This window comes from Oryctolagus cuniculus, chromosome 6, assembly GCF_051225735.1.
Source record: "Oryctolagus cuniculus isolate XC-2025 breed Fujian yellow rabbit chromosome 6, ASM5122573v1, whole genome shotgun sequence".
Classification (NCBI taxonomy): domain Eukaryota; kingdom Metazoa; phylum Chordata; class Mammalia; order Lagomorpha; family Leporidae; genus Oryctolagus; species Oryctolagus cuniculus.
This window is the reverse complement of record NC_142872.1, coordinates 112,446,308-112,468,936: the sequence shown is the minus strand read 5'-3', so window position 1 is coordinate 112,468,936 and position 22,629 is coordinate 112,446,308. Positions and strand designations below refer to the sequence as shown.

The 22,629-nt window shown below is 40.2% G+C and overlaps 1 protein-coding gene across 1 annotated transcript in view; it reads left to right on the top strand.

Annotated features, from left to right (window-relative positions):
- Positions 1-14,132, top strand: part of CNGB3 (cyclic nucleotide gated channel subunit beta 3) — a 164,843-nt gene extending 150,711 nt beyond the window's left edge. The window contains exons 16-18 of the mRNA XM_002710676.6: positions 10,450-10,596; positions 11,517-11,691; positions 13,666-14,132. Coding sequence (XP_002710722.4) covers positions 10,450-10,596; positions 11,517-11,691; positions 13,666-13,947 — 604 coding nt within the window. The 3' untranslated portion in view covers positions 13,948-14,132. The remainder of the gene's footprint in view (positions 1-10,449; positions 10,597-11,516; positions 11,692-13,665) is intronic.
- The last annotated feature ends 8,497 nt before the right edge of the window (positions 14,133-22,629 follow it).

Here is a 22,629-nt window from a genome sequence, read left to right as displayed (position 1 = left end):
ATTTCTTCCTTTGGTAGATGTTCTTTTCATCATATATAACATGTCCCTGAGTAGAATTTAGGCACTCATACATTTTTATATGTTTTATATGTTTATATGTTTTAGATGGTTTTCATTTAAAACATATAACTTCTGTCTTTTCACTAGTTACATAGGTCAAATCATCTACTCTCAGTACTTATTTTTGATATTTACTTTATATCACTTTGAAAAGGACAAATATTTTGTATATTTTTATTTTTGACACATTAAGGACCAGATATTTTTGGAAGATATTATAAATCCCTCTTTTCCCTGCAAGTCATTGCCTATTTCTCCTGAACATGCCATATTTAAAATACAGGCAACAGAGGTGACTTCTAGGTCTTTGCATTGTTTTAATTCCAAATTCTTACCCTTCATTATGGTAACTCTGTTATTCCCTTATTTTCCCTCTTTCCTAAAAGGCAGAAATGGTGAATATATGAGAAATATGACCAGGGGTAAGAAAACATGATTAATATTGAGGGAGAAAACTCTTCATTTCCATTTTTTTTCTATCTCAAACCTGAGAATATACCTATATTAACATATATATTAATATTTTCAATACATTGTTTTGCAACTCTCAAGTATTAGTTCTTGAACAAGACAATTAATTGATTCTGGACCTCAGTTTCTATGCCTGTAGTAGTGGGTAAACTTCCTCCCCAAATTGATGTCATTAAATCAGAAAATGTAGGTATTTATTTTTGAAAATATATACACTATAAAATTTGTATAAGTTTATGAAATTGTTAACTGTTTGGACTCCAGAGAAACAGTTAGACTAGCATCTTAACTTGCTTGATGCAGTGTTTTCTAGCCAGAGTATCATGTAAAATATTCTCCCAGGCATTTGACAAGTGATAAATAAACAAGACACAGAGTAAAGATTACATTCTATTCTTTTTCTTTCTCTTTCTTTCTTTAGAATTTTCATCTAGAGTCCTCAATTTTTCATCTACTTCTCTAAGTCCTATTCAACTCTAAATTCAAGACCTCCTGGGGAAAGTGGGGGATAAACAGTTCATATCTGTGATATCTAAATTCTTTTTGTTTAAAAAAATCCATGTGTGCAGATGTTCCTCAATTTTTTTACAAAAAAAATCTAGGCTGACATGTGTTTGCCATTCAGTGTGCAGTCTCATGAATATCAAAGTATCTGTTAAGAGCAAGACTCCAGGCACAGGTGACCCTAGAGCATCTTTTGATATTTGTTCACCCACAAAAGTTTTGTTAGATTTTATTTTTAGTCAAGTTGTAAAATCATCAAGGAACAAAAGTGCTTCATAATAACATTGACAAAGATAAAAGCGTATCTCAGGAAATAAATCTACACAGGTGATCTAACCTCACATCCCCCAAGTATAACCCAGTTGACAATTTGCTTAATGAGAACAAATATTTGAAGATTTAATCTCTTATTCTGCATTGGATGTGGTGGGTTTTTTTCCCTTGATACCATTTAGAGTTCGTTTCATTTCTATTCTAGGAAATAACTCTACCTGAGAAAATGTGTTTAGACTAGAACCTTTTTTTTTATTTTAGGAAGCATACTTGTTTCTTAAGGTTATCAAAGCATTAATCACTCCAAATTGTGCTTATCTGCTTAAGAAGTTGCCTGACCAGGTTTGCCTCCCAATGCTAAAACAGAGGAGTTGTAAGACTTCCAGCAAGTTCTCAACCAAGACTTCATTTCTCCTCAGTCAAAATGGAGTCACAGCAGGCAGGGGACTGGCAAATTGGTTATGTTGCCACACCCCATATCACAGTGCCTGGTTCGAGCCCTAGCTCCTCTGCCTCCTGTCCTACTAATGAGCCCCTTGGATGGCAGCAAGTGATAGCCAGCCACGTGGGAGAGCCAGAATGAGTTTCCAGCTCCTGGTTACAGTCTGGCCCAGCCCCGGCTATTGCAGGTGTATGGGGAGTGAGCCAGCAGATGGAACTTCTCTGTCTCTCTTTCTCAGCCTGTCTGCCTTTCAAAATAAATGAAAATAAATACAATTTTTAAATGGAGTCCCACTAATAAGTAACGACCTCACAGAATCGAAAAGCATTATATGTATGAATAAATACAAGAAAAATATCTGGCTGATAGTAAGCATCAATAATACAAACACTAGCTATTATGTTACTAATACTTTTTTTTTAAAGATTTATTTACCTATTTTAAAGGCAGAATTACAGAGACAGAGGGAGAGACAGTGAGATTATTTATCTGCTGGCTCACTCCCCAAATGGTCACAATAGCCAGAGGTAGGCCAGATTGAAGCCAGAAGCCTGAAACTCCATCTGGGTCTCCCACATGAGTGGCAGGAGCCCAAGCACTTGGGCCATCTTCAGCTGCCTTCCCAAGCACATTAGCAGGGAGTTGGATGAGAACCGGAACAGTTAAGACTTGAATGGGCACCTATATGCCATGCCGGCATCACAGGTGGCATCCTAACCCGCTGTACCGCAATGCCAGTCCTATATTTATAATGTTATTACATGTTGAGGGTCCTTTATCTGACATACTATGGACTAATGTTTCAGACTTTTTCCAGATTTTTGCAATATTTATAAATATGTCATGACATATCTTGGGGATGGGACCCAATTCTAAAAACAAAATTTATTTATGTTTCATACATACATACATACATAGGCTGAAGGTAATTTTATACAATATTTTTGGTGTACTTCATTTTGACTGAGATCTTTCAGACAAGGCTAAGTGTGGAATTTTCCACTGTGGCATCATGTTGGTGCTCAAGAAATTTTGCACTTCAGATTTTCAGATTAGGGATGCTCCACCTGTATTAATATTTGTTAGTCTGACTATCCTCATACACACTGGACACCTCTTCTGGCTTACAGACTGCTTGAAGGAAGATATTAATCATCTTTATAACCCCAGAACTTGCAATAGTATCCAACTGATTATAGAATTTACTATTTGTTCCTTTCCTTCTCAATTTATACAGCAAATTCTTTATCTTTCCACATGTGATTGACCTCAAGAGCACAATTCTCTATACTCATACAAAAAAAATGACTTATTGAAGCCCAGCTGGGAAATGCAACATTTAAGGAGGATTGTTTGATTCTCCAAATAGTCTGAAAGGTACTCTCAATCATATCAGGTCAACAGAGAAAGCTCCAAATCTAAAATGCATCGTTTTATCCAACCAGCTCCATCCATCCAACAACTCTTACTGAACTATACCTGGAAGTGACACACAACCTTTACTGGGGATTCTGTTTTGAATAATTGTGTCTATGGTGAGAAGAATTGTTCCACAATTTCACAGAGCAGCTTCTTTTTTTTTTTTTAAGATTTATGTATTTTATTTGAAAGGCAGGGTTACAATGAGGTAGAGAGAGGCAGGAGAGAGAGAGAGAGAGGTCTTCCATCTGCTGGCTTACTTCCCCAAATGGCCGCAACAGTTGGAGCTGGGCCGATCCAAAGCCAGAAGCCAGGAGCTTCTTCTGGGTCTCCCACCCAGGTGCAGGGGCCCAAGCACTTGGGCCATCTTCCACTGCTTTCCCAGGCCATAGCAGAGAGCTGAATTGGAAGTGGAGCAGCCAGGACTTGAACTGGCACCCATATAGGATGTCGGCACTGCATACTGGAGCTTTAACCCATTGAGCCACAGTGGAGCAGTTTCTTTACTAAGCCTTTAAGGAAATATTTCCGCCTTTTTAAAAGATTTATTTTGTTTATTTGAAAGGCAGAGTGGCAGAGAGAGGGAGAGACAGAGAGACTGACTTCCCATCTGCTGGCTTACTCCTCAAATGATCTCAATGGTCGGGTCTGGTCCACACTGAAGCCAGGAGCCCAGAACTGCATCTGGGCCTTCTACATGGGTGACAAGGAACTGAGCACTTGAGCTGCTTTCCCGGGTACATTAGCAGGGAGTTAGATCAGAAGTGGAGCAGCCAGACTCAAACTGGCATCTCAGATGGCAGTTTAACCTGCTGTGCCACACACTAACAACAGACTGTCTTAAAAACTAAAAACAAGGGGCCGGTGCCGTGGCTCACTTGGCTAATCCTCTGCCTACAGTGCCGGAATCCCATATGGGCACCAGGTTCTAGTCCCGGTTACTCTTCTTCCAGTCCAGCTCTCTGCTGTGGCCCGGGAAGGCAGTGGAGGATGGCCCAAGTACTTGGGCACCTGTACCCGCATCGGAGACCAGGAGGAAGCACCTGACTCCTGGCTTCGGATTGGCGCAGCGCCTACTGTAGCGGCCATTTGGGGGGGTGAACCAATGGAAGGAAGACCTTTCTCTCTGTTTCTCTCTCTCACTGTCAAACTCTACCTGTCAAATAAGTAAAAAAAAAAAACTAAAAACAAGAATAGATTTTTTTTGTATAGTATAAAAGTCTTAAAGCCAATTTGAAATCTTCCCACAGTAAAGTTTCCCTTTCTGTACAAATCCTATTTTCTGTCTCCATTCTTATTTCTCTTGTGATCTTATTTTCATTTTGTGCTCTTTTATATTCTGCTTTTCTGGATACAGCAACTCAGCTGAAAAGAGCTTTGCAGGTTGTACACTGGGCAAATCCAAAGAGCTGCAATCACTTTATAGTTGGTTTATGCAGCACACAATTTGTAATGCCATGTGTGGCAGCTTAAAATAAATGACTAGGAAAATTCTGAATATTCTAGCTATTTGTGAAAAAATAGCTAATACATATACATTATATGTTATATATATTTTTATGTTTGCATGTATGTGCATGTATTATACAAGATTACCTCAATACTTCATGGAAAAGGAATTAAGAGATAGCTTATTTTGCTGCAAAATGAAAAAACTTTTGAGATCCATGCATAATTCTTTCATAATATATATTTTTATAAACTTTTTAACATCTTGTATGGATTTCAATTATTTTGCATTAAAATAAGCTCATCTTTTAATTCCATTTCCACAAGCATTTTGTAGTATCTTGTGTTTCTGTATATGTGAATCTTCAGGTTGCTATTTGTTCCAGCACTTACAGGATTTTGCACACACTTTTTTTCACACATGATCTCTGAATATACTAACTCTGTGACATCCACACAGCTGCTTTTGTTCACACAACCAATCTTGGCACACAAGTGGTTCAATATCCAGTTCTACAACAACAATTAAAGTTTAAAATTGCTCAGTAAGAGGTTTTACCTAATTGCACTTTCTTCATAATTGAACCTCAGGAGTCTACAAACAGCTATTTCTTCTCCAAGATAATCAGATACTGTAGTAAGTACCAAAGATGACCTTATTTCCTACAGAAGAGATTAGCACTCTGTTCATAAACACAGTTAGTGTTAGAATTCTTTGGTTCCAAAGCTTGTATTCTTTTCAAAAAAATATTTTCATGCTTTAATAATTCTCCTTTTCCCCTAACTTACTTCACTGTTCTGAGTACATGGTAGGCATTTAGATATACTTACATAATTGGAGTTTAAAAACAACAAAAAAAAAAAACCTAATTGGGTTATTGTCTGAAGTCACAGCAAAAAAAGATGGGTGTAGAATTAGAACCAATTCCTTTGTTGCCTGTGCCATTGTTCTATTCACTTTTCTTTTTAAACCTGAGGACCATTAACATTAACCTCAACTATTGTTCTCCATCATGGCTCTTTCAGAAATTTATGTGGGTTGGGAATATTTAGGGACCATTTTACTAAGCTCTGTGATGAGTGAAACTTTCCATTGGTAGAATGCTAGAGAAGCATTTTGTGGACAAGAAGTGGGGAGAGGGGAGGATGCTATTTTAAACATTGCTGAGAGAGTTTGGGCAAAATCCATCTGGCAGACAGATTCCTTCTTCCGTTCAAAAACTCATCAAGCACTCCAAATGTGTAACCTGTAGACAAGTTTAATTAAAGCTTGAGAAATCTCAAAATAACCTGACATTTAAATATGTTATTTCCGTTCTCCTCTGATAGTCTGTCACACACACAGGCATTCTGTGGTTCAAATCAAGCTCCCGAGTGCATCCAGCCCTGCCTAACTACTGGATTACTCTGTATCCAAGGCTACAGGAATGTGAATGAAATTGACTCATCCAATCACTGTTTTTAAAATAGTCACATTCATTTCACAGAGGAATAGGTGGAGGGCAGACAGGAAGTTGGGTAGATGATTAAGTAAAAAGATTATTGCAATGATAGATTGGATAGGTAGGTAGATACAATGCACACGTATACATAGAAATTGATACATAGGCAAATTCAAGTTCAATTCCTTTGTCTTCTCTGGCAAATGTGGAGCTTATCTTGGAAGAAACTTAGGAAAGAACTAAAGTAAATTTTTTTGGCCATAAAACAAAAAAATTGAGATGTAAAATCAGCAAGCATTAACATTTAAAAAAGTAGTTTCTATGGTAGAATTTCAGTGTGTGTTCTTTCTTACAGTGTCTTTTCTCAAGGCAAGATAAGTAGACATTAATATAATCAACCATAAGGATTCCAAAGATATGCTTTTTGAGTTAGAGGGGTAATTCCTTTCTAAGGAGACTGGAGACTCCTGGATCTATAATCCTCTCCACCTTCACCTTAATGGTAAGGTACAGCTAAGTGCAAAGTTTGGTACTGTCAGGTGGCCCTAACTTAGGTTTTCTCCCATCTTTTCCTTCCTTTTTTGGTTTTAATTGAGCCTTTTACATGATTCTATCTTCCCTTTCCTAGCATAACAATTGTACTTATTATTTCAAAAGTTTAATGGTTGGTCAAAAGCTTTCAATATATATTTTAAATGACTAAATCTACCTTCACATAACACTATATCACTTCACATGTAGTATAGGTAGCAGAATCTTCCCAGTTCTTCCCTCTAGGTGCTTATGACATTGTTGTCTGTCATTTCATTTATCCATAGGCTATAATTATCCAATATATTGCTGTTATTATTTAAATGATTATCTTTTATATCAATTAAAAATAAGAAATATATTCTATTTTACCATCATTTACTCCTTTTGCAATGTTCTTTCTGAACAAAGGCATGAGTAATCATTTTAGCTCCCTGCTGAAAGTAGATAAAATTTTCTTTTACCTCTTTACTCCTGCCTTGTATCAAGAGATCAGCTCAGCCCCACAGCCTGCATTATTCCCCACCCAACCCCTGCATTCTTTTCCAGTCTGAAAAAAATCTGTAAAAGGAAACTCACCTCTGCCCACTGCTCCCTCAACCCCAGCCCTTAGCCCACCCTAGGCTATATAAAACCCAGCCTGCTTGGGGACTGCACCCTCTGCCACACACTGAGTCCGTGTGCACACCAGCATTTGGCCACCTCTGCGAGTTTATCCATTTTCCCTTGAATAAATTCATTTTGGCTGTGAACCATACTCTGTCTTCTCTATTCTGCCCCCATTTTCCTTACACTCCCTTCTTTATGCAGGCCCAAGTTTCTAATTTATATCATTTTTTTCTTTCTCCCTGAAAAACTCGCATTAACATTTCCTTTAGGGTAAGTCTGCTGGTGATGGAACCCCTCTATTTTTGTTTTTCTGGGTTTCTCGTTTACTTTTGAAGGATAATTTTATTGGCTGTAGAATTCAAGAATGGTAGCTTTTCTGTCAGCACTTCAAATATTTCACTTTCTTTTTTGATTGAATGATTTCTGATGAGAAATCTTCTTTAATTCTTATCCTTGTCCCTCTATAGCTTAGGTATCCCATCCCCTGCCCCCTCTGGATTCCTTCTAAATTTTCCCTTTGTCTTTGATTTCCTGCAGTGAGAATGCGATATGCCTCCAGAAAGTTCTATTTGTGGGTACTTTTCCGCTTGATGTTCTCCAATCTTCCTGGATTTGTAGTTTTGTTGGGTGTCTAACATTAATTTTGGAGAGTTCTAGGACATTATTACTTCAAATATGTTTCCTCATTGTTCTCTCTTCCTTCTCCTTCTGTATTCTAATTCCATGTATGTTACTGTTAAGGCAGCTAGGCAGATATTAGCTTAGGTGTATAAGAGGGGCCAAAAAAATGAGGCATTTTAAAGAAAATAAATGTATGTGCAATAGAATGAAGAAACAAGTCCTGCAAGCAGGACCCAGCCTCTTGTCTGTCTCTCTCAACCCAAGGGGTCCTTGCCTGTCCTTTATCAAAAGGAACTCACTGAGTTGAGGGAGTGATAACGCTAGCCCTACTAAACTGAGGAGTCATTTGCTTCTGTCTTTATTCTTGCCTTTTAGCATTTCTTGTATAATTTTTTGTTGCTCAAAATAGAAACTGAAATAAATAGCCATTCGGTGTGAATTTTTATGCTAATTTGCCTAGAAGTTAGGTTATCTGTTCACTGTAGCTACAGGTGCCAGAAGCTTCAAATTCTTCTCGTGTCCCTGTTTTTCTCCTCTGTTGACTTTGGGCTTCCCTATATACTCCTCCTCAGAATGAGTTTGCCTTTTGAAGCTGTTCCAGCTCTAATCCACTGTTAAACTTGTAAGAGCCCTGCCAGCGTGGGCTAAGTTGTGGTGGAGGAGAGACAATCTATAACCCCTTGACTAAGTCTTAGTCTTTTTGAGTATATGTGCTTATGCTATGATCGTCATTGGAGTCTTCTAGCTTTCTATTCCCCTAGATAAGACAGGAGGGCTTGAGAAGGTCCACTGGGAAAATTCTCAGCTCTCAAGTGGGATAAGGCTGTGATAAAATGTTCTTCTTGGGTGCTCTGGGTGATTCTCACAACAGTTAACTCTCCTCTCCCCCTGCTGGAGTTAGGAGGGGACATTTCTTGGCTATTCACCTTGAGAACCAGGTGGGGCTCCTGGAGGTGAAAGTATGTAAGCTCCCATAATTGTGGCTCCCAAGTCATGGTAGGCCCACTCAGCCTCCAACAAATCATCACAATTACCATTCAAGGACGCTTCACAGTTAGGGCTCTAGGGGTTTCTCTGGCCAAAAAGATCTGCCTGCTGTTTCCTACATTCAGATGTCTCTCCAGATTTCTGGATGGACATTTGTCCCATGATCTGAGTTCTCTGATGGGTCCAGGAAAAGTCAATCTTTCATGTGTTTAGCTTCTTGTTGTAAGGAAAGGAATGATGACTTCCAAGCACTTGACAAGTTAGAGCTGAAACCATTCATTAGTTTCTGTTAACAATTAGTGGCCAACTGAATCTCTCCTTTCTGCCACAACAGGCGTGGGGTCCATGCGACTTTTCACATCTTGTTGCTCCCCAGGGTCAGGGCATCTTGCTCTGTCCTTACCCTCTCTAGAGACTGGGTTTTCATCAGTGTCATTCTTTCTCCGTTTTTACCAGTCCATTTTCCAAGAGGTTTAATCTATTGTGTTATCCTCTCAATGTAGAACCTAGAGTGTCTTTTTGAAGCATTTGAAATGTGTTTCTCCTTTCCCTGTTTTTACAGCCCACTCTTTTTCCTAATCATTAGTAACTGAGAGATTTTTTATTCACTTATTCTTCCCTGTGTTCATTTATCTTCAACCATTTATTGGTGATTTCTCAAATAGAAAATGCTCTGTTTGTCCCTCAGAGACAAAGCCCAGAATTCACTGACTTTCCAGGTAAGAAGTTATATGTGAACAACTATATTACTGAGCAGCTTGTGTTATTGAGAGACAGGATGACTGGATAGTTTTTTAGGGGAAGAGATTGAGCTCATCTGAGGTAACCAGGGCATCAACAGCTGGCTTCAGATTTATACTGAGAGCTGTATTGGTCAGAGCCCTGGTGGAAAACAGAAACACTAAAGCAAGGCAATCAAAGACTTTAATAATAGGATTACTGGCAGAAGTGAGGGAAACCCTTAGACTTAAGAGTACCCAACAAGGGATTACAAGGCATCCCATATTTGGTAGACACAAAGGAGCTTTTAACACAGACAGGTCTGGATTGGACAAAGGGAGAGCATGAGTACCAGAACCCACAAAGAGCATTTGGGAGTTCTATAGGATGCCCACATGTCAGGGGCTGTAGGTTTTGTTGGAGAATGGCAGCTACTGCTAACACAGGCCTGGCAGGAAAAGAAGAGGGGAAATAAATTCCCCAATCCCACTCCACTTCATTCTAATGTCCTACTAGCATTTCCCATTGGCTGAGCCCATATGGAAGTCAGAGCTACAGAGTGCAGCTTCCTGGGAAGCAAAGAAGGATGGAAAAGGGTGAAAAAAATGGATCTGGAGGAACAAATGAAAGAAACACATTTTTAAGGGATTCTGCACGTCTGGAATCTGGAATTTGGAATAAAGGAGCTAAAGGGAACTGCCAGCTATATATAAGTCTTTGGTTTGAGTTGAGTGTTAGAGACAAACAAGATGAAAACTGTTACCTCTCCTATTGCTACCATAACATAGCTCTCTGAATAAACCACGAAGGAACAATCTCTGAAGTCTATAAATGGTTATAATATTTGCTATTTATTGTTTTTTAAATATCAGTGGAGGAAGAGTGAAATTGATGGCAAAGACCCCTTTTTCTTTCTTACAGCCTTCTAGCAACAGGTGGAGGAAACCGCCGAACTGCCAACGTGGTGGCCCATGGGTTTGCCAATCTTTTAAGTCTGGACAAAAGGACCCTCCAGTCAATTCTAGTGCATTATCCAGATTCTGAAAAGCTTCTCATGAAGAAAGCCAGGTACAACCTTCGAAACCCCACTAGAGGCAGACCAAGTTGGTTTTACCCTAGAATATCTGAGAGGGTTTTATGATGAGGATCGATTTTCTCCATGAGATAAACTTCTTTAAAAGGATGTATTTATTTGAAAAGCAGTTACAGGCTGGTGCTGCGGTTCACTTGGCTAATCCTCCACCTGCGGCACTGGCACCCCAGGTTCTAGTCCCGGTTGTGGCGCCAGATTCCGTCCCTGGTTTCTCCTCTTCCAGTCCAGCTCTCTTCCGTGGCCCAGGAGGGCAGTGGAGGATGGGCCAAGTGTTTGGGCCCCTGCACCCACATGGGAGACTTGGAGGAAGTACCCAGCTCCTGGCTTTGGATCAGTGCAGTGCCGGCCGTAGCGGCCATTAGGGGAGTGAACCAACGGAAGGAAGACCTTTCTCTCTCTCTCTCTCACTGTCTATAACTCTCTCTCTCTCTCACTGTCTAACTCTGCCTGGCAAAAAAGAAAGAAAGAGAGAGAGAGAAAGGCAGTTAGAGAGAGAGAGAGAGAGAGAGAGAACCTTCCATTCACTGGTTCATTCCCCCAAATGGCTGCAATGGCCAGGGCTGGGATGGGACAGGCCAAAGCCAGGAGCCTGGAACCCTATTTGGGTCTCCCACATGGGTGGCAGGGTCCCAAGCACTTGAGCCATCATTTCATCATTGTCTGCTTTCTCAGATACATTAGCAGGGAACTGGATAGGAAATGGAACAGTCAAGACTCAAACTGACACTCCTATAGGAGGCCAGCCTTACAGGCAGCAGCTTAACCTTCCAGCCACAATACCAACCCCCTCCATGAGACACAATTATTAATGCAGGTGCCCAGAGAAACATCACAGGTAGATTTTGCAGGAAATCTCTCAGAGCTGCCTAAAAAAGCTTTTCTTTCCTGCTCACAGAGTGCTTTTAAAGCAGAAGGGCAAGACTGCAGAGGCCAGCCCTCCAAGAAAAGGACTTGCCTTTCTCTTCCCACCCAAAGAAGAGACACCCAAAATGTTTAAGGCTCTGCTGGGAGGCACTGGAAAACCAGATCTTGGAAGACTGCTCAGACTGAAAAGAGAACAAGAGGCTCAGGTAACAAGGAAGGGATAGTGGAGGACTGTGATGGACAGAACACTGGATTAGAGTGCTCAGACAAGCTCCTGCTCTAATTCTATTGCAAACACTGGCAGAGTCAGATCTAATCTAGTGCTCATAATTATGGCTTTATATATATAACTTATGTAAACTGGATCATCACATATCATCACATTTAATACTCACATGGTCTATTATAGATGACTTCAATAAATGTCTTTATAACATATATAACAAGTTATATTATTATTTTTCATGGATTCTGTATTTATTAATCTACCTACTCACTATGATTTATTTGTAAGCTCCAACTCATGGTGCTTTTGTGGTCATGCAAAGAAAAGCACATGCAGAGTGTCAAAAAAAAAATTAAGTTGCCTGATGCATACATTCCCAGGTAAGGTTGAACAAGGAGACTAGTTTCAGCTCTCATACTACAAACAAGTAACCCTTTTGTTTTTTGCATTTTTTTCTCAGTGCCTGTGCTGTTTAAAATGGCCTCCAGTCATAATGTTGACATATTATCTTGTGGTCCTAAATGCAAAAATCTGTAATGTGCCTTACAGAAAAAAATGTGTTATATAGGTATCATTCAGCCATTAGTTACAATGTTGTTATCCCTGGTTTCAATGTAATGAATCAACAATTCTTCAAATTAATTAATTCATCAAATTAAACAAGTTGTCTCTAAAGAAAAACACATATAAAACAAAGTTATATATTGATCATTTGACAAAAATGTTGTGGTACAAGGCTTACAGGAACCTAATGCTATACTTCCCCTTGGAGCAATGGTTCAGTATTTACTAATTTACTGCTCATGGCAACTTTATAGAACAAAACCAACACAAGTAAGGACAATACATATATATGGTGTGTGTGTCTTTTTACCAACATTTCAGTAGACAATATTTTCACCAATTCTAATCAATGTATGTTGCAAATGTTCATACTCCTCCAAAATAGCCCTTGCCAATAACATCCAACTTCTTCATGTTACAGAATAAATAAAATGAATAAACTAAGACACAAACTTAGGAATTTGAGTAAGACCACAATTATTTACAGAGAAAAAAAAAAACTATTGCTCAGGTGCTCAGACTTACAGGTGTACACCAAGCAGAACTGTAGAGAAATGCAAATATTGGTGCTTTTCTCTGCTTTTTGTTGTTTGGAGTTTTTTTCCCTGGTTGAGGAGGGGTCTATGTTTCTTTGATTCTCTTCATAAGTCTATGGGGGTTGACATTGAGATCAAGAAAAGCAGGGATTCAGGCTATCTGAATCTAATCATTATATGATCTCCAAAGCTGTTAAGAAATGGGTAACTGTGGACCTTTCAGAAAATGAGTGCAGCAAACATTTTATAAAGTCAATCACATTCAAGAGACTGAAACTTGATTCCCCATTTCCACACACATGGTACTATGGTAAAAACTATGGATACAGCATAAACCAAATACTTCTTTTATATCGGCATATGAATTATTTACAGAAAAGATATGAGTAACTATATTAAATTAGTTTTCAACTTTATCTGTGCACATTTGTACCTCAGGCAAGCCTCTCTCAAATGATATCAAGCATCATCAGTAAGCAGCATAGTGTATTTTTACCATAAAATGTCTATAGATAACACTAAACACAAAAAGTAAAAAAAAAAAAAAAATGCTATCACTAGCTACCATTGGACAAACGGAGAAGCTTATGCTAGGAAAGAGAAGTAGATGAGGACCAATAGGAAGAGACAAAAAAAATAAATCTATCTGGACCGATTCTGTGAATCAAATGTCACAGTGCCATTCTCCATCAAACTTAGTCAAACGACAGATAGCCAGAAGCAGACCCGATTGCCATATTCTCTTAATTCAGTTTTTGCCATGGCAGTGATCTTAGCTACCCCATGCTAATTAAAAAGCTCCAAAGTCCTTGGTTATGATTTCAATAGGAATTCTTTGTGACTGCTTCTTTCAGAAAAAAAGTGAAAACTTGGAAGGAGGAGAGGGTGCTGGAAAAGAGCATGAAGATAAAGAAAATGAAGATGATGATAAAGAAAGAGAGCCGGCAGAGCAACCGCTGGACAGATCCCAAAGTAGGGCAAGTTCTAGCACAGCAGAGGAAACACCCTCATCGATGAGGAAGGCAGTTTTACCTAGAGGAACTAGTGGTCAATCACTCATCATCAGCATGGCTCATTCTGCTGAGGCTGGGGAAGATGTTCTAACTATTGAAGTCAAAGAAAAGGCTAAGCAATAAATGTTTGATTACCTTCAGATGTAATCCAGCTAGTTCCCAAAGAGCTTGTACTTAGGGCTGCAGCTTAAATTAATGAGGGGATATGACCTTGCCAGCACCGATGAGAAACCACAGGTAAATCCCTAGCTTAGTTTTTAGGACTTATCTGAGAGTGTGATTTTTGCAGTGATAATAATAAGATTATTAAAAACCATCCCTATTCTCTTTTGTCATTAGCTTTGTGCAACTGATATTTTGTTTTGTAATTCTATATCATATATAAATACACACACACGTATATTATATATATATATATATATTCTGTTCTCTTTTCATTTCCTTCCTGATGATGTTTCTTCCTTCCATTCTGATTAACTTGGTTTTGGCTCTGATGTCATTCACTGTTGTTCTCTGTAACATTTGTGTATGTGTGTGATTTCTTGTATGGCACTGTTAATCTTGGCTAACTCTTCTAGGTACATAAATCTTACTTCTTATGGGTATAGGGGCTATGAGATTTTTAGTAAAATAGGTCAACAGTAGGGTGATTTCCAGTGAAACAAGGATGATGAGTCACTATCATATGAAACCAAACCAGCAGCTGGGACTGAAGGGAAACAGAGAGCCCTCCAGATGAGCAATCTGATTTCCAGAACAGTCCCCGGAAGAGCAATGTTGGTCAGCAAGACTATTGAGCTGATGGACAAAAAACACATTGCAGCAACATATCAAAAAATCTATCTTTTACCAAATAAACTTTAATATTTTCTCTTACACTAAGTTACAGGCCTACAGGCAACATTCTACCTAATGCATCTGGCTCAACAGACTGGAATAATCAGATCATCCCCATACATATAGGTTCAAGTGACACTTCTCAGAATCCTCCTCTAGCAACTTCCTCTAGCAAAAGTTACCAGATCAGGGCTGGTGCTACGGCACAGCAGGTAGAACATGCACACCGAGTGGAGTCCTTGCTTCACCACTTCTAATCCAGCTCCCTGCTAATGTGCCTGGGAAAGCTGCAGAATATGGCCCCAGTTCTTGGGCCACTGCACCCACATGGGAGACCCAGAAGAAATTCCTCCTTCTGGCTTCAAACTGGCCTACTTCTGGCTGTTGTGGCCATCTGGGGAATGAATCAGTGGATAGAAGATCTCTTTCTGTCTCTCCCTATCTCTCTCTCTCTCTCTGTGTGTGTGTGTGTGTGTGTGTATATATACATATATATAAAAGTTATATAGTTATATATATAACTTGGCCTTTCAAATAATCTTTTTAAAAAAGGTACCAGATCTCAGAACTTCCCATTTTTGTTGTATTTTTTAAAGATTTGCTTGTTTATTTGAAAGGCAGATATACATACAGAGAAGGAGAGAGAGGTCTTCCACCTTCTGGTTCACTCCCCAAATGGCTCCAAGGTGGTCCAGGTGGAAGCCAGGAGCTGGGTTCTTCGGGGTCTCCCACATGGATGCACAAACCCAAGTACATGGGCCACCTTCTACTGCTTTCCCAAGAGCATTAGCAGGGAGCTGGATTGGAAGTGGAACAGCCAGAACTTGAACCAGTGCCCATACGGGATGCCGGCACTGCAGGCAGAGGCTTAACCTTCTACACCACGCACCCAGCCCCAAGAGAGAAAGATAGAGAATATGAAACCCTCACTCATGCTGGTTCACTCCCTAAATCCCCAGAACAACCAGAAACCCAGAACTCATTGACCCCCATGTTGGTGGCAGGAACCTAAGGACCTGAACCATCACCTGCTCACATTAGCAGGGAGCTGAAATCAAAGGTGGAGCCAGGACTCAAACTCAGGCACTCCCATATGGTATGAGAGCATCTTAACCACTATGTCAAATGCCTGCCCCTTTCTTGTTATTTTAGGCTTTAGTTAAAAAGTGATAAAGTTAGGAAAACAGCCTGTACACATGTCAGATTGACATATTCCTGCAATTTGTGGAACCTACATGTACAGCTGTTTACAAAACCTCCAAGTTAATTAAGTGCACTTTAGGAAGTTGTCCTCATGAATCAGCTAGCATTAGCATAATTACCAAAGTAGCATGCTGTGAGGAGGCTAAAAAAGCCAGGCTCATGTCGGAAGTAATAAAACATATAGAATGCCATTCTAATAAGTGCCATCAGCATGTAATGTAAGGCTCTGAATAATAACGCTATTTCCAGGTCCCAGAAGATAGGCACTGTAACAGCCCTTTGCTGAGAGGGTTTTAACAAATTCCATTAACCAAAAAAGCAAATCCTGTAGAGGCATTCAGGAGACCATGTACCCATCAGTCACTGTAACAAAATGTATCTTTGTGCAGAGTCACCATTTTTTATTATTTTATGACAAAACCTGGCAAGTTATTTACAAAAAAAACTTGGTTACTATTTTTTTCAGGATTTAAGGGAATATAAACAAATTGTTAAATAGCACTTACTTGATAAATGTGTTTGTATTTATAAAGAGTGACTAGGAAAACCCAGAAAGAAAAGACATAAATAGGACCTGAAAAGAATTTAACAGGAAAGGGGAGAAGAGGGAAGGAGTGGACATCCTGAACTTGTGAAAACATATGCTCTCCACTTACACTCAGTACTTATTCAAATAAAATAAAAAAGTGACCCCATTCCAACTAATGCTCTTTCCCTGTCTGTGATTTCTCCTCCCAAACAATTTCACTTTCAATTATCATCCTTTTATTTCCCATCCAACAGACAAAAATCTAAAGTAATCATTTTCAGTTTATAGAGTGCCATTAAATCATCTTTCTTCTTTAATCTTTCTAATTATCCTTTCTTTTTTCAATCTCAATGCTAACATCCAGTACAAGTTTTCTGTTCAGTCTAGCTGAACATTCCCTATCACCTTCAGAGTTCTAATCACTAGTCTATCTTTTCTGTCTCTTTGCTATAGGAAAATTAGATCTTCCTATCAAAGTACTTTTGACCATGTTACTTCTCTGCTCAGACACTACATTATTCTGAATTCTCCTGAGCAATATATCCAATAGATTTTTCAGGTTCAGACTGGAACCATTGGTTCTTAAGGCTTTGAACTCAAACTGGAATTGGCTTTCCTGGGTCTTTTTTTTTTTTTTTTTTTTTTTTTTTTGACAGGCAGAGTTAGACAGTGAGAGAGAGAGAGACAGACAGAAAGGTCTTCCTTTTGCCGTTGGTTCACCCCCCCAAATGGCCGCCACGGCTGGCGCACTGTGGCCAGCGTGCTGCAACGATCCAAAGCCAGGAGCCAGGTGCTTCCTCCTGGTCTCCCATGCAGGTGCAGGGCCCAAGCACTTGGGCCATTCTCCACTGCCTTCCTGGGCCACAGCAGAGGCTGGACTGGAAGAGGAGCAACCGGGACAGTATCCGGCACCCCAACCGGGACTAGAACCCAGGGTGCCAGCGCCACAGGGGAAGGATTAGCCAAATGAGCTGTGGCACCAGCCATGGGTCTCTATCTTGTAGGTGGAAGACTGGGATTTCTTTCTTTTTTTTAAGATTTATTTATTTGTTTGAAAGGCAGAGTTACAGAGAGAGACACGGAGAGAGAGAGATCTTCCATCCGCTGATCCACTCCCCAAATGGCCACAAAAGCTGGAGCTAGGCCAGGCCAAAGCTAAGAGCCAGAAGCTTCTATTAAGTCTCCCACATGGGTGCAGGGGCCCAAGGACTTGGACCATCTTCTGCTGCACATTAGCAGGGAGCTGGATCATAAGCCGAGCACCCGGGATTCAAACTGGCAGCCATATGGGATGCTGGCGCTGCATGTGGAGGCTTAACCTTCTACCCCACAGCACTAGTCCCCAGACTGGGACTTCTTACCTTCATAATTGCATGAGTAGATTCCTTGCAGTAAATAGTATATGTGAAGGAGATTTATTATATATCTTAATATTATATAGAGATATATTCATTGCATTTTATGTATAGAGAGGTTGATTATTAGGAAGTGCTCACATACTTATGAAGCCTGAGAGGCCCCAGGATCTGCAGTCTGCAAGCTGGAGAGCCAGGAGAGCTAGTGGAATAGGCCCAGTGTGAGTCAAAAGGCCCAAGTACCAAGAGTCAATGGTATTCCAGTCTGAGACTGACATCTCAACAAATGCTCCCTCTGCTCTCTTCTTTTTGTACTCAGACCCTCAACAGATTAATTGATGCCCACCTATATCCATTCATCATGACAGCAATCCACTTTATTCAGTCCACCCTTCTGAATGCTAATCTTATCAAGAGTACCCTCAGAGATATGCCCAGAAATAATGTCTAACCAGTTCTCTGGGCATTCCATGGTTCTGTCATGTCAACACATAAAATGAACCATCACAAGAACCTACTGTAGTCTCCATACCAACTAAGCTGTATTTATGAAGATTTAATTACCACCACCTCAGCCAAACCCTCTCCTCAATCTATCTCCTTGCTTTTACTGGAAATTTATTACCTATCCTTCTCCTCTGACCTTAACCACAGTCTGGAGGTTGTCTCCCCTCTATTACTTAGCTCTTTCCTAGACTTTCAAACCTGCTCACGTTTTACCTCTTCCAAGTACCTCCAAAAACATCAACCTAGGATGGTACTATCTTAAGCCCTTTCCGGAAGTGCTACACAATACAGCACTCTATTGTTCTCTGACTTGTTCAACTGTGAATTATTTCTGCTTAATTATAAATCATAATAGGCAAGACTGGTTCTTATGCTTCATCTGTCTAAAAATCAGAAGCTGTATTAATGTGAGAGATATATGAACAGACAACTCATGGAAGCAAAACAAATAGGTAATTGAGATGGAAAAGATGATTTCAGTTTGTATGTATGTGTTGAAATACTGCACTGTATTCTATAAAATGAACAAATATATGTTAATCAAAAAATTTAAAGAAGATGATTTACTTCTCTCATGCTTTAAAAAATATGAATCAGAACAAAAAGGAAATACTACCTTCTACTTTCCACATTGGAAAACATTTGAAAGCAGATAATAATATCATTGATAGAAAGTATGTAAATTTGAACTTATTTTCTGGCAGTACATAGCACAATTCAGGTATCATATCTTGAACTCAGCAGTGTCATTTTAGAGTATAAAATATTCCAAAAAAATTTCAAGCAGATCCATAACAGGAAATGCATGAGGATATACAGCATTGTTTGTAGTGCAATGGAACTGGAGACAACGATTTATCAACCTCTAGAAGAATGGATACAAAAATATGTTATGTGGGAGTGCTTGTAAGGCTAAAGTTCTATCCAGCAGTTGGAAGTAATGAATTAGACTAACATACAGCAATATGGACAGATTTTTTAAAAATACTGATGTAGGGGCCAGCGTTGTGGCACAGCAGGGTAAGCTGCTACTTGTGAAAACAGCATCCCTTGTTAGAATGCTGGTTTGAGTGCTGGATGCTCCACTTTTTTTTTTCTTCCAGACTTATTTCTTTGAGAGATAGAGTTACAGAGAGAGAAGGATGAGAAGGAGGGAGGTGAGGAGAAATGTGGAGGGAAAGAGAGAGAATGTTTCATCTACTGGTTCACTCTCCCAAGTAGCTGAAACAGCCAGAGCTGGGCAAGGCTGAAGCCAGGAGCCAGGAACTCCATCTAGCTCACCCACATGGGTGGCAGGGCCTAAGTACTTGGGTCATCTTCAGCTGCTTTCCAGGCACCTTAGCAGGGAGCTAGATCATAAGTAGATCAGCCAGGACATGAATTGGCACCCAAATGGGATGTCAGGATCTCAGGTGGCAGCTTCACCAGCTATATCACAATGCCAGCCGGTAGGTACTCCGCTTCTGATCCAGATCCCTGCTAATGCACCTGAGAAGACAGGGAAAGATAATCCATGTACTTGAGCCTCTACCACCCAAATGGGAGACCAGAATGGAGTTCCTGGCTTCTGGCTTCAGGGTGGCTCAGCCTCAGCCATTTGGGGAGTGAACCAAAGGATGGCAGATGTTGGTCTGTGTGCCTTTTGAATAAATAAATAAATGTTTAAAACACTTGCATACATTTTTGAAAAGCAAAACACATAAAATCTTCAGTACTACCATGCATGTATATTTTTGTAAAGCCCATCTATAAAGACCATTAGGAACAAAACTATAGTTCAATAAAGCCAAGTTAATTAAATCGCTGAAAACAAGGATGTCTCTCACAAAACACAGGAAATAACTAGGCTAATATAGATTATTGGGGAAGGGTAGAGGTAAGGTAGAGTTTAAAGCATATGATCCTTTGATAGGCTCTTAAAGCCAGACTGTGTGTAAAAGGGGTTAACATCAGGCCTGGCCAAGCAGCTGACTCAGGGTCCTATTTTCCTAGAAACTGCTACATTAAGATAAGCAGGATGCTGCGTCTCCTTATCTGAAGTTGTGCACTCGCCTGCTTTTCTGTGTGAAAATGATTCAGACTTTCCAGGCAAATATGGAATGTTTTACTGTTACTGATAAGATTTCAGAAAACACATTTGTGACAATCCATGTCCTTTTGTTAACAAAAGCAGTTTCTATAGATTCCCAATTTAAAACATACGCAAAATACTGCATGCCTTCCAGAAGTATAGGAACTACGTTAGATGAGTTAGAGATAGTGATCATGGAGGATGGGGAGAGAAAAATGCAAATGGTGACAGAGATAGTTGACATGAGAAACCAAGAAGTCAGGAACATCAGCCAGTGATGACAGGGTGCTAGGAACTGAGAAGTACAATGAGCTCAGGTCTGTGCACTTTTCAGGTGTCGTGTCTTGTAACAAATTAGTAGTGAGAACTCCATCAACACCTGGAACTTTCCTTTCCTCCCCATTGCTCCTCAGCCACTGGGGCAGCCCTGTAGGCACAGTGCAACCTTCTCTGTTAACTCGGGCCTAACCTGTCAATGAGGTCTTTCTTTTGCATACGGACAGCTTCTCCCCTTAACCGTTGCACAGACTACAGAGGATGGTTAGTGTTATGGATCGAATTTTGCCCCTCCAAAGGTCTTGTGCTGAAACCCAAACCTCCAGTATAACTACATGAGATAAGGCCTTTACAGAGGCAGCTAAGGTGAATAAGGGCATAAGGGTGGTATCCTAATTCAACAGGACACAGCAGGGATGCACATGCACAGGAGGAAAGTCTAGTGAACACACAGCAAGAAGACTGCTGTCTACAAGCCACAGAGAGAGGCCGGAGGAGAAGTCAACCCTTACACTTTGACCTTGCATGTCCAGCCTGCAGAATTATGAGAATTATGTTGAAGTGACTCAGCCTTTGGCATTTTGTTAATGGAACCCCAGCAGACCGACACACTTGCTTCCACGGTGCCTGTGATAAAGTTGTTGACTGGAGAAGTAGCAGAGAGGGAGGGTGAAAAGGGAATGAAGAGTAGCTGTGGGGATTCAAGAGGCAGTAATGAAAGGTCATAAAATAACGGGCACCTGAGAAGCTATTCTGAGCGAACATGTGGAGTTCTAGCTTTAAGTTTTATCAGCTCCCGTGTTAAGCACATCACCAACAGGGCATTCTCAGCAACTGAACTACAGGGAAGAGAAGTTGTTGAAATCAAGAGCTGAAGCATCCATAGATGTTGACCACACTTCTCTCAACAAATCTTAATCAAGTCATTCTTTTGTCATGACTACCCAGAATATCACCAGCTTCTAATTCTCAACACATCCGAGGCCCAGAACCCACTCTTGATCATATTAATTCCCTGCACTGCTTAAACTACTTAAGAGGTAGGGGTAGACTATGATAAAAAAAAAATACATAGAGCAAATACTTCTCTCCACACATTTCAAAAGCAATGTCTGATTAAAACTTGCTTTCAGAGGTGGATTGTTTATTTCATTGTTTTGTTTTTAAAGGATACATAAATTCATATGTTTAACAAAGTGACCAAGTGAATGGAATCTCCAAATTAAATGCACTATTCCCTCTGTCTAGTGCCACCGCCCAGCCTCACTCAGAGTACCTTTATCACTCTTCCAGGTCTCCATCTCACTGCTGAGATTCTTGCTGAACTAATCAGACTTTGTAATGCATAGAAGCCCCTAGGTGCTAGTCTTCCACACTCTCTATCCCCAGCTGAGAAGGTATAAAGTCCCAGAATGTGCACACTTAGAGTTCTCTTCCTCACCCAGATCCACTCAAGATGGCAGTTTCTTTATCTCCCAATATTTTGTATGCAATTTCAAATCCCACTGCTGTCAACAAAATCTTCCAAATGCTATTGATATGAACAACTACTCAACCTCATGCACAATCTTCCCAAGGGCATCTGTCTACTGCCAGCTATCTGGACGCGTGATGCAGCCACTTCCACTGGCCATGATATAGGTTAGCACTGGTGATCATCCCTGCAGTACCACTTCCCCCCACCCCATTTCCTTGCCTAAACAGTATGCTCATCAGTCTCCAGTGAATGCAAATTAAATCTAGCTTATAGTTTAAGCCAAATATCAGTGAGAAGGAAAGCAATTACACTATACTCTTATGTTAGCTAATAATCTTGGGCCAGCATTGTGGCATGGCACTTAAAGCTGTAGCCTGCGATGCCTGCATCCCATATGGGTGTTGGTTCATGTCCCGGCTGCTCCACTTCTGATCCAGCTCCCTGCTAATGCCTGGGAAAAGCAGTGAAGGTGACCCAAGTACTTGAACCCCTGCAACCCATGTTGGAAATCTGTAAGAAGCTCCTGGCTTCAGCGTGGTCCAGCCCCAGT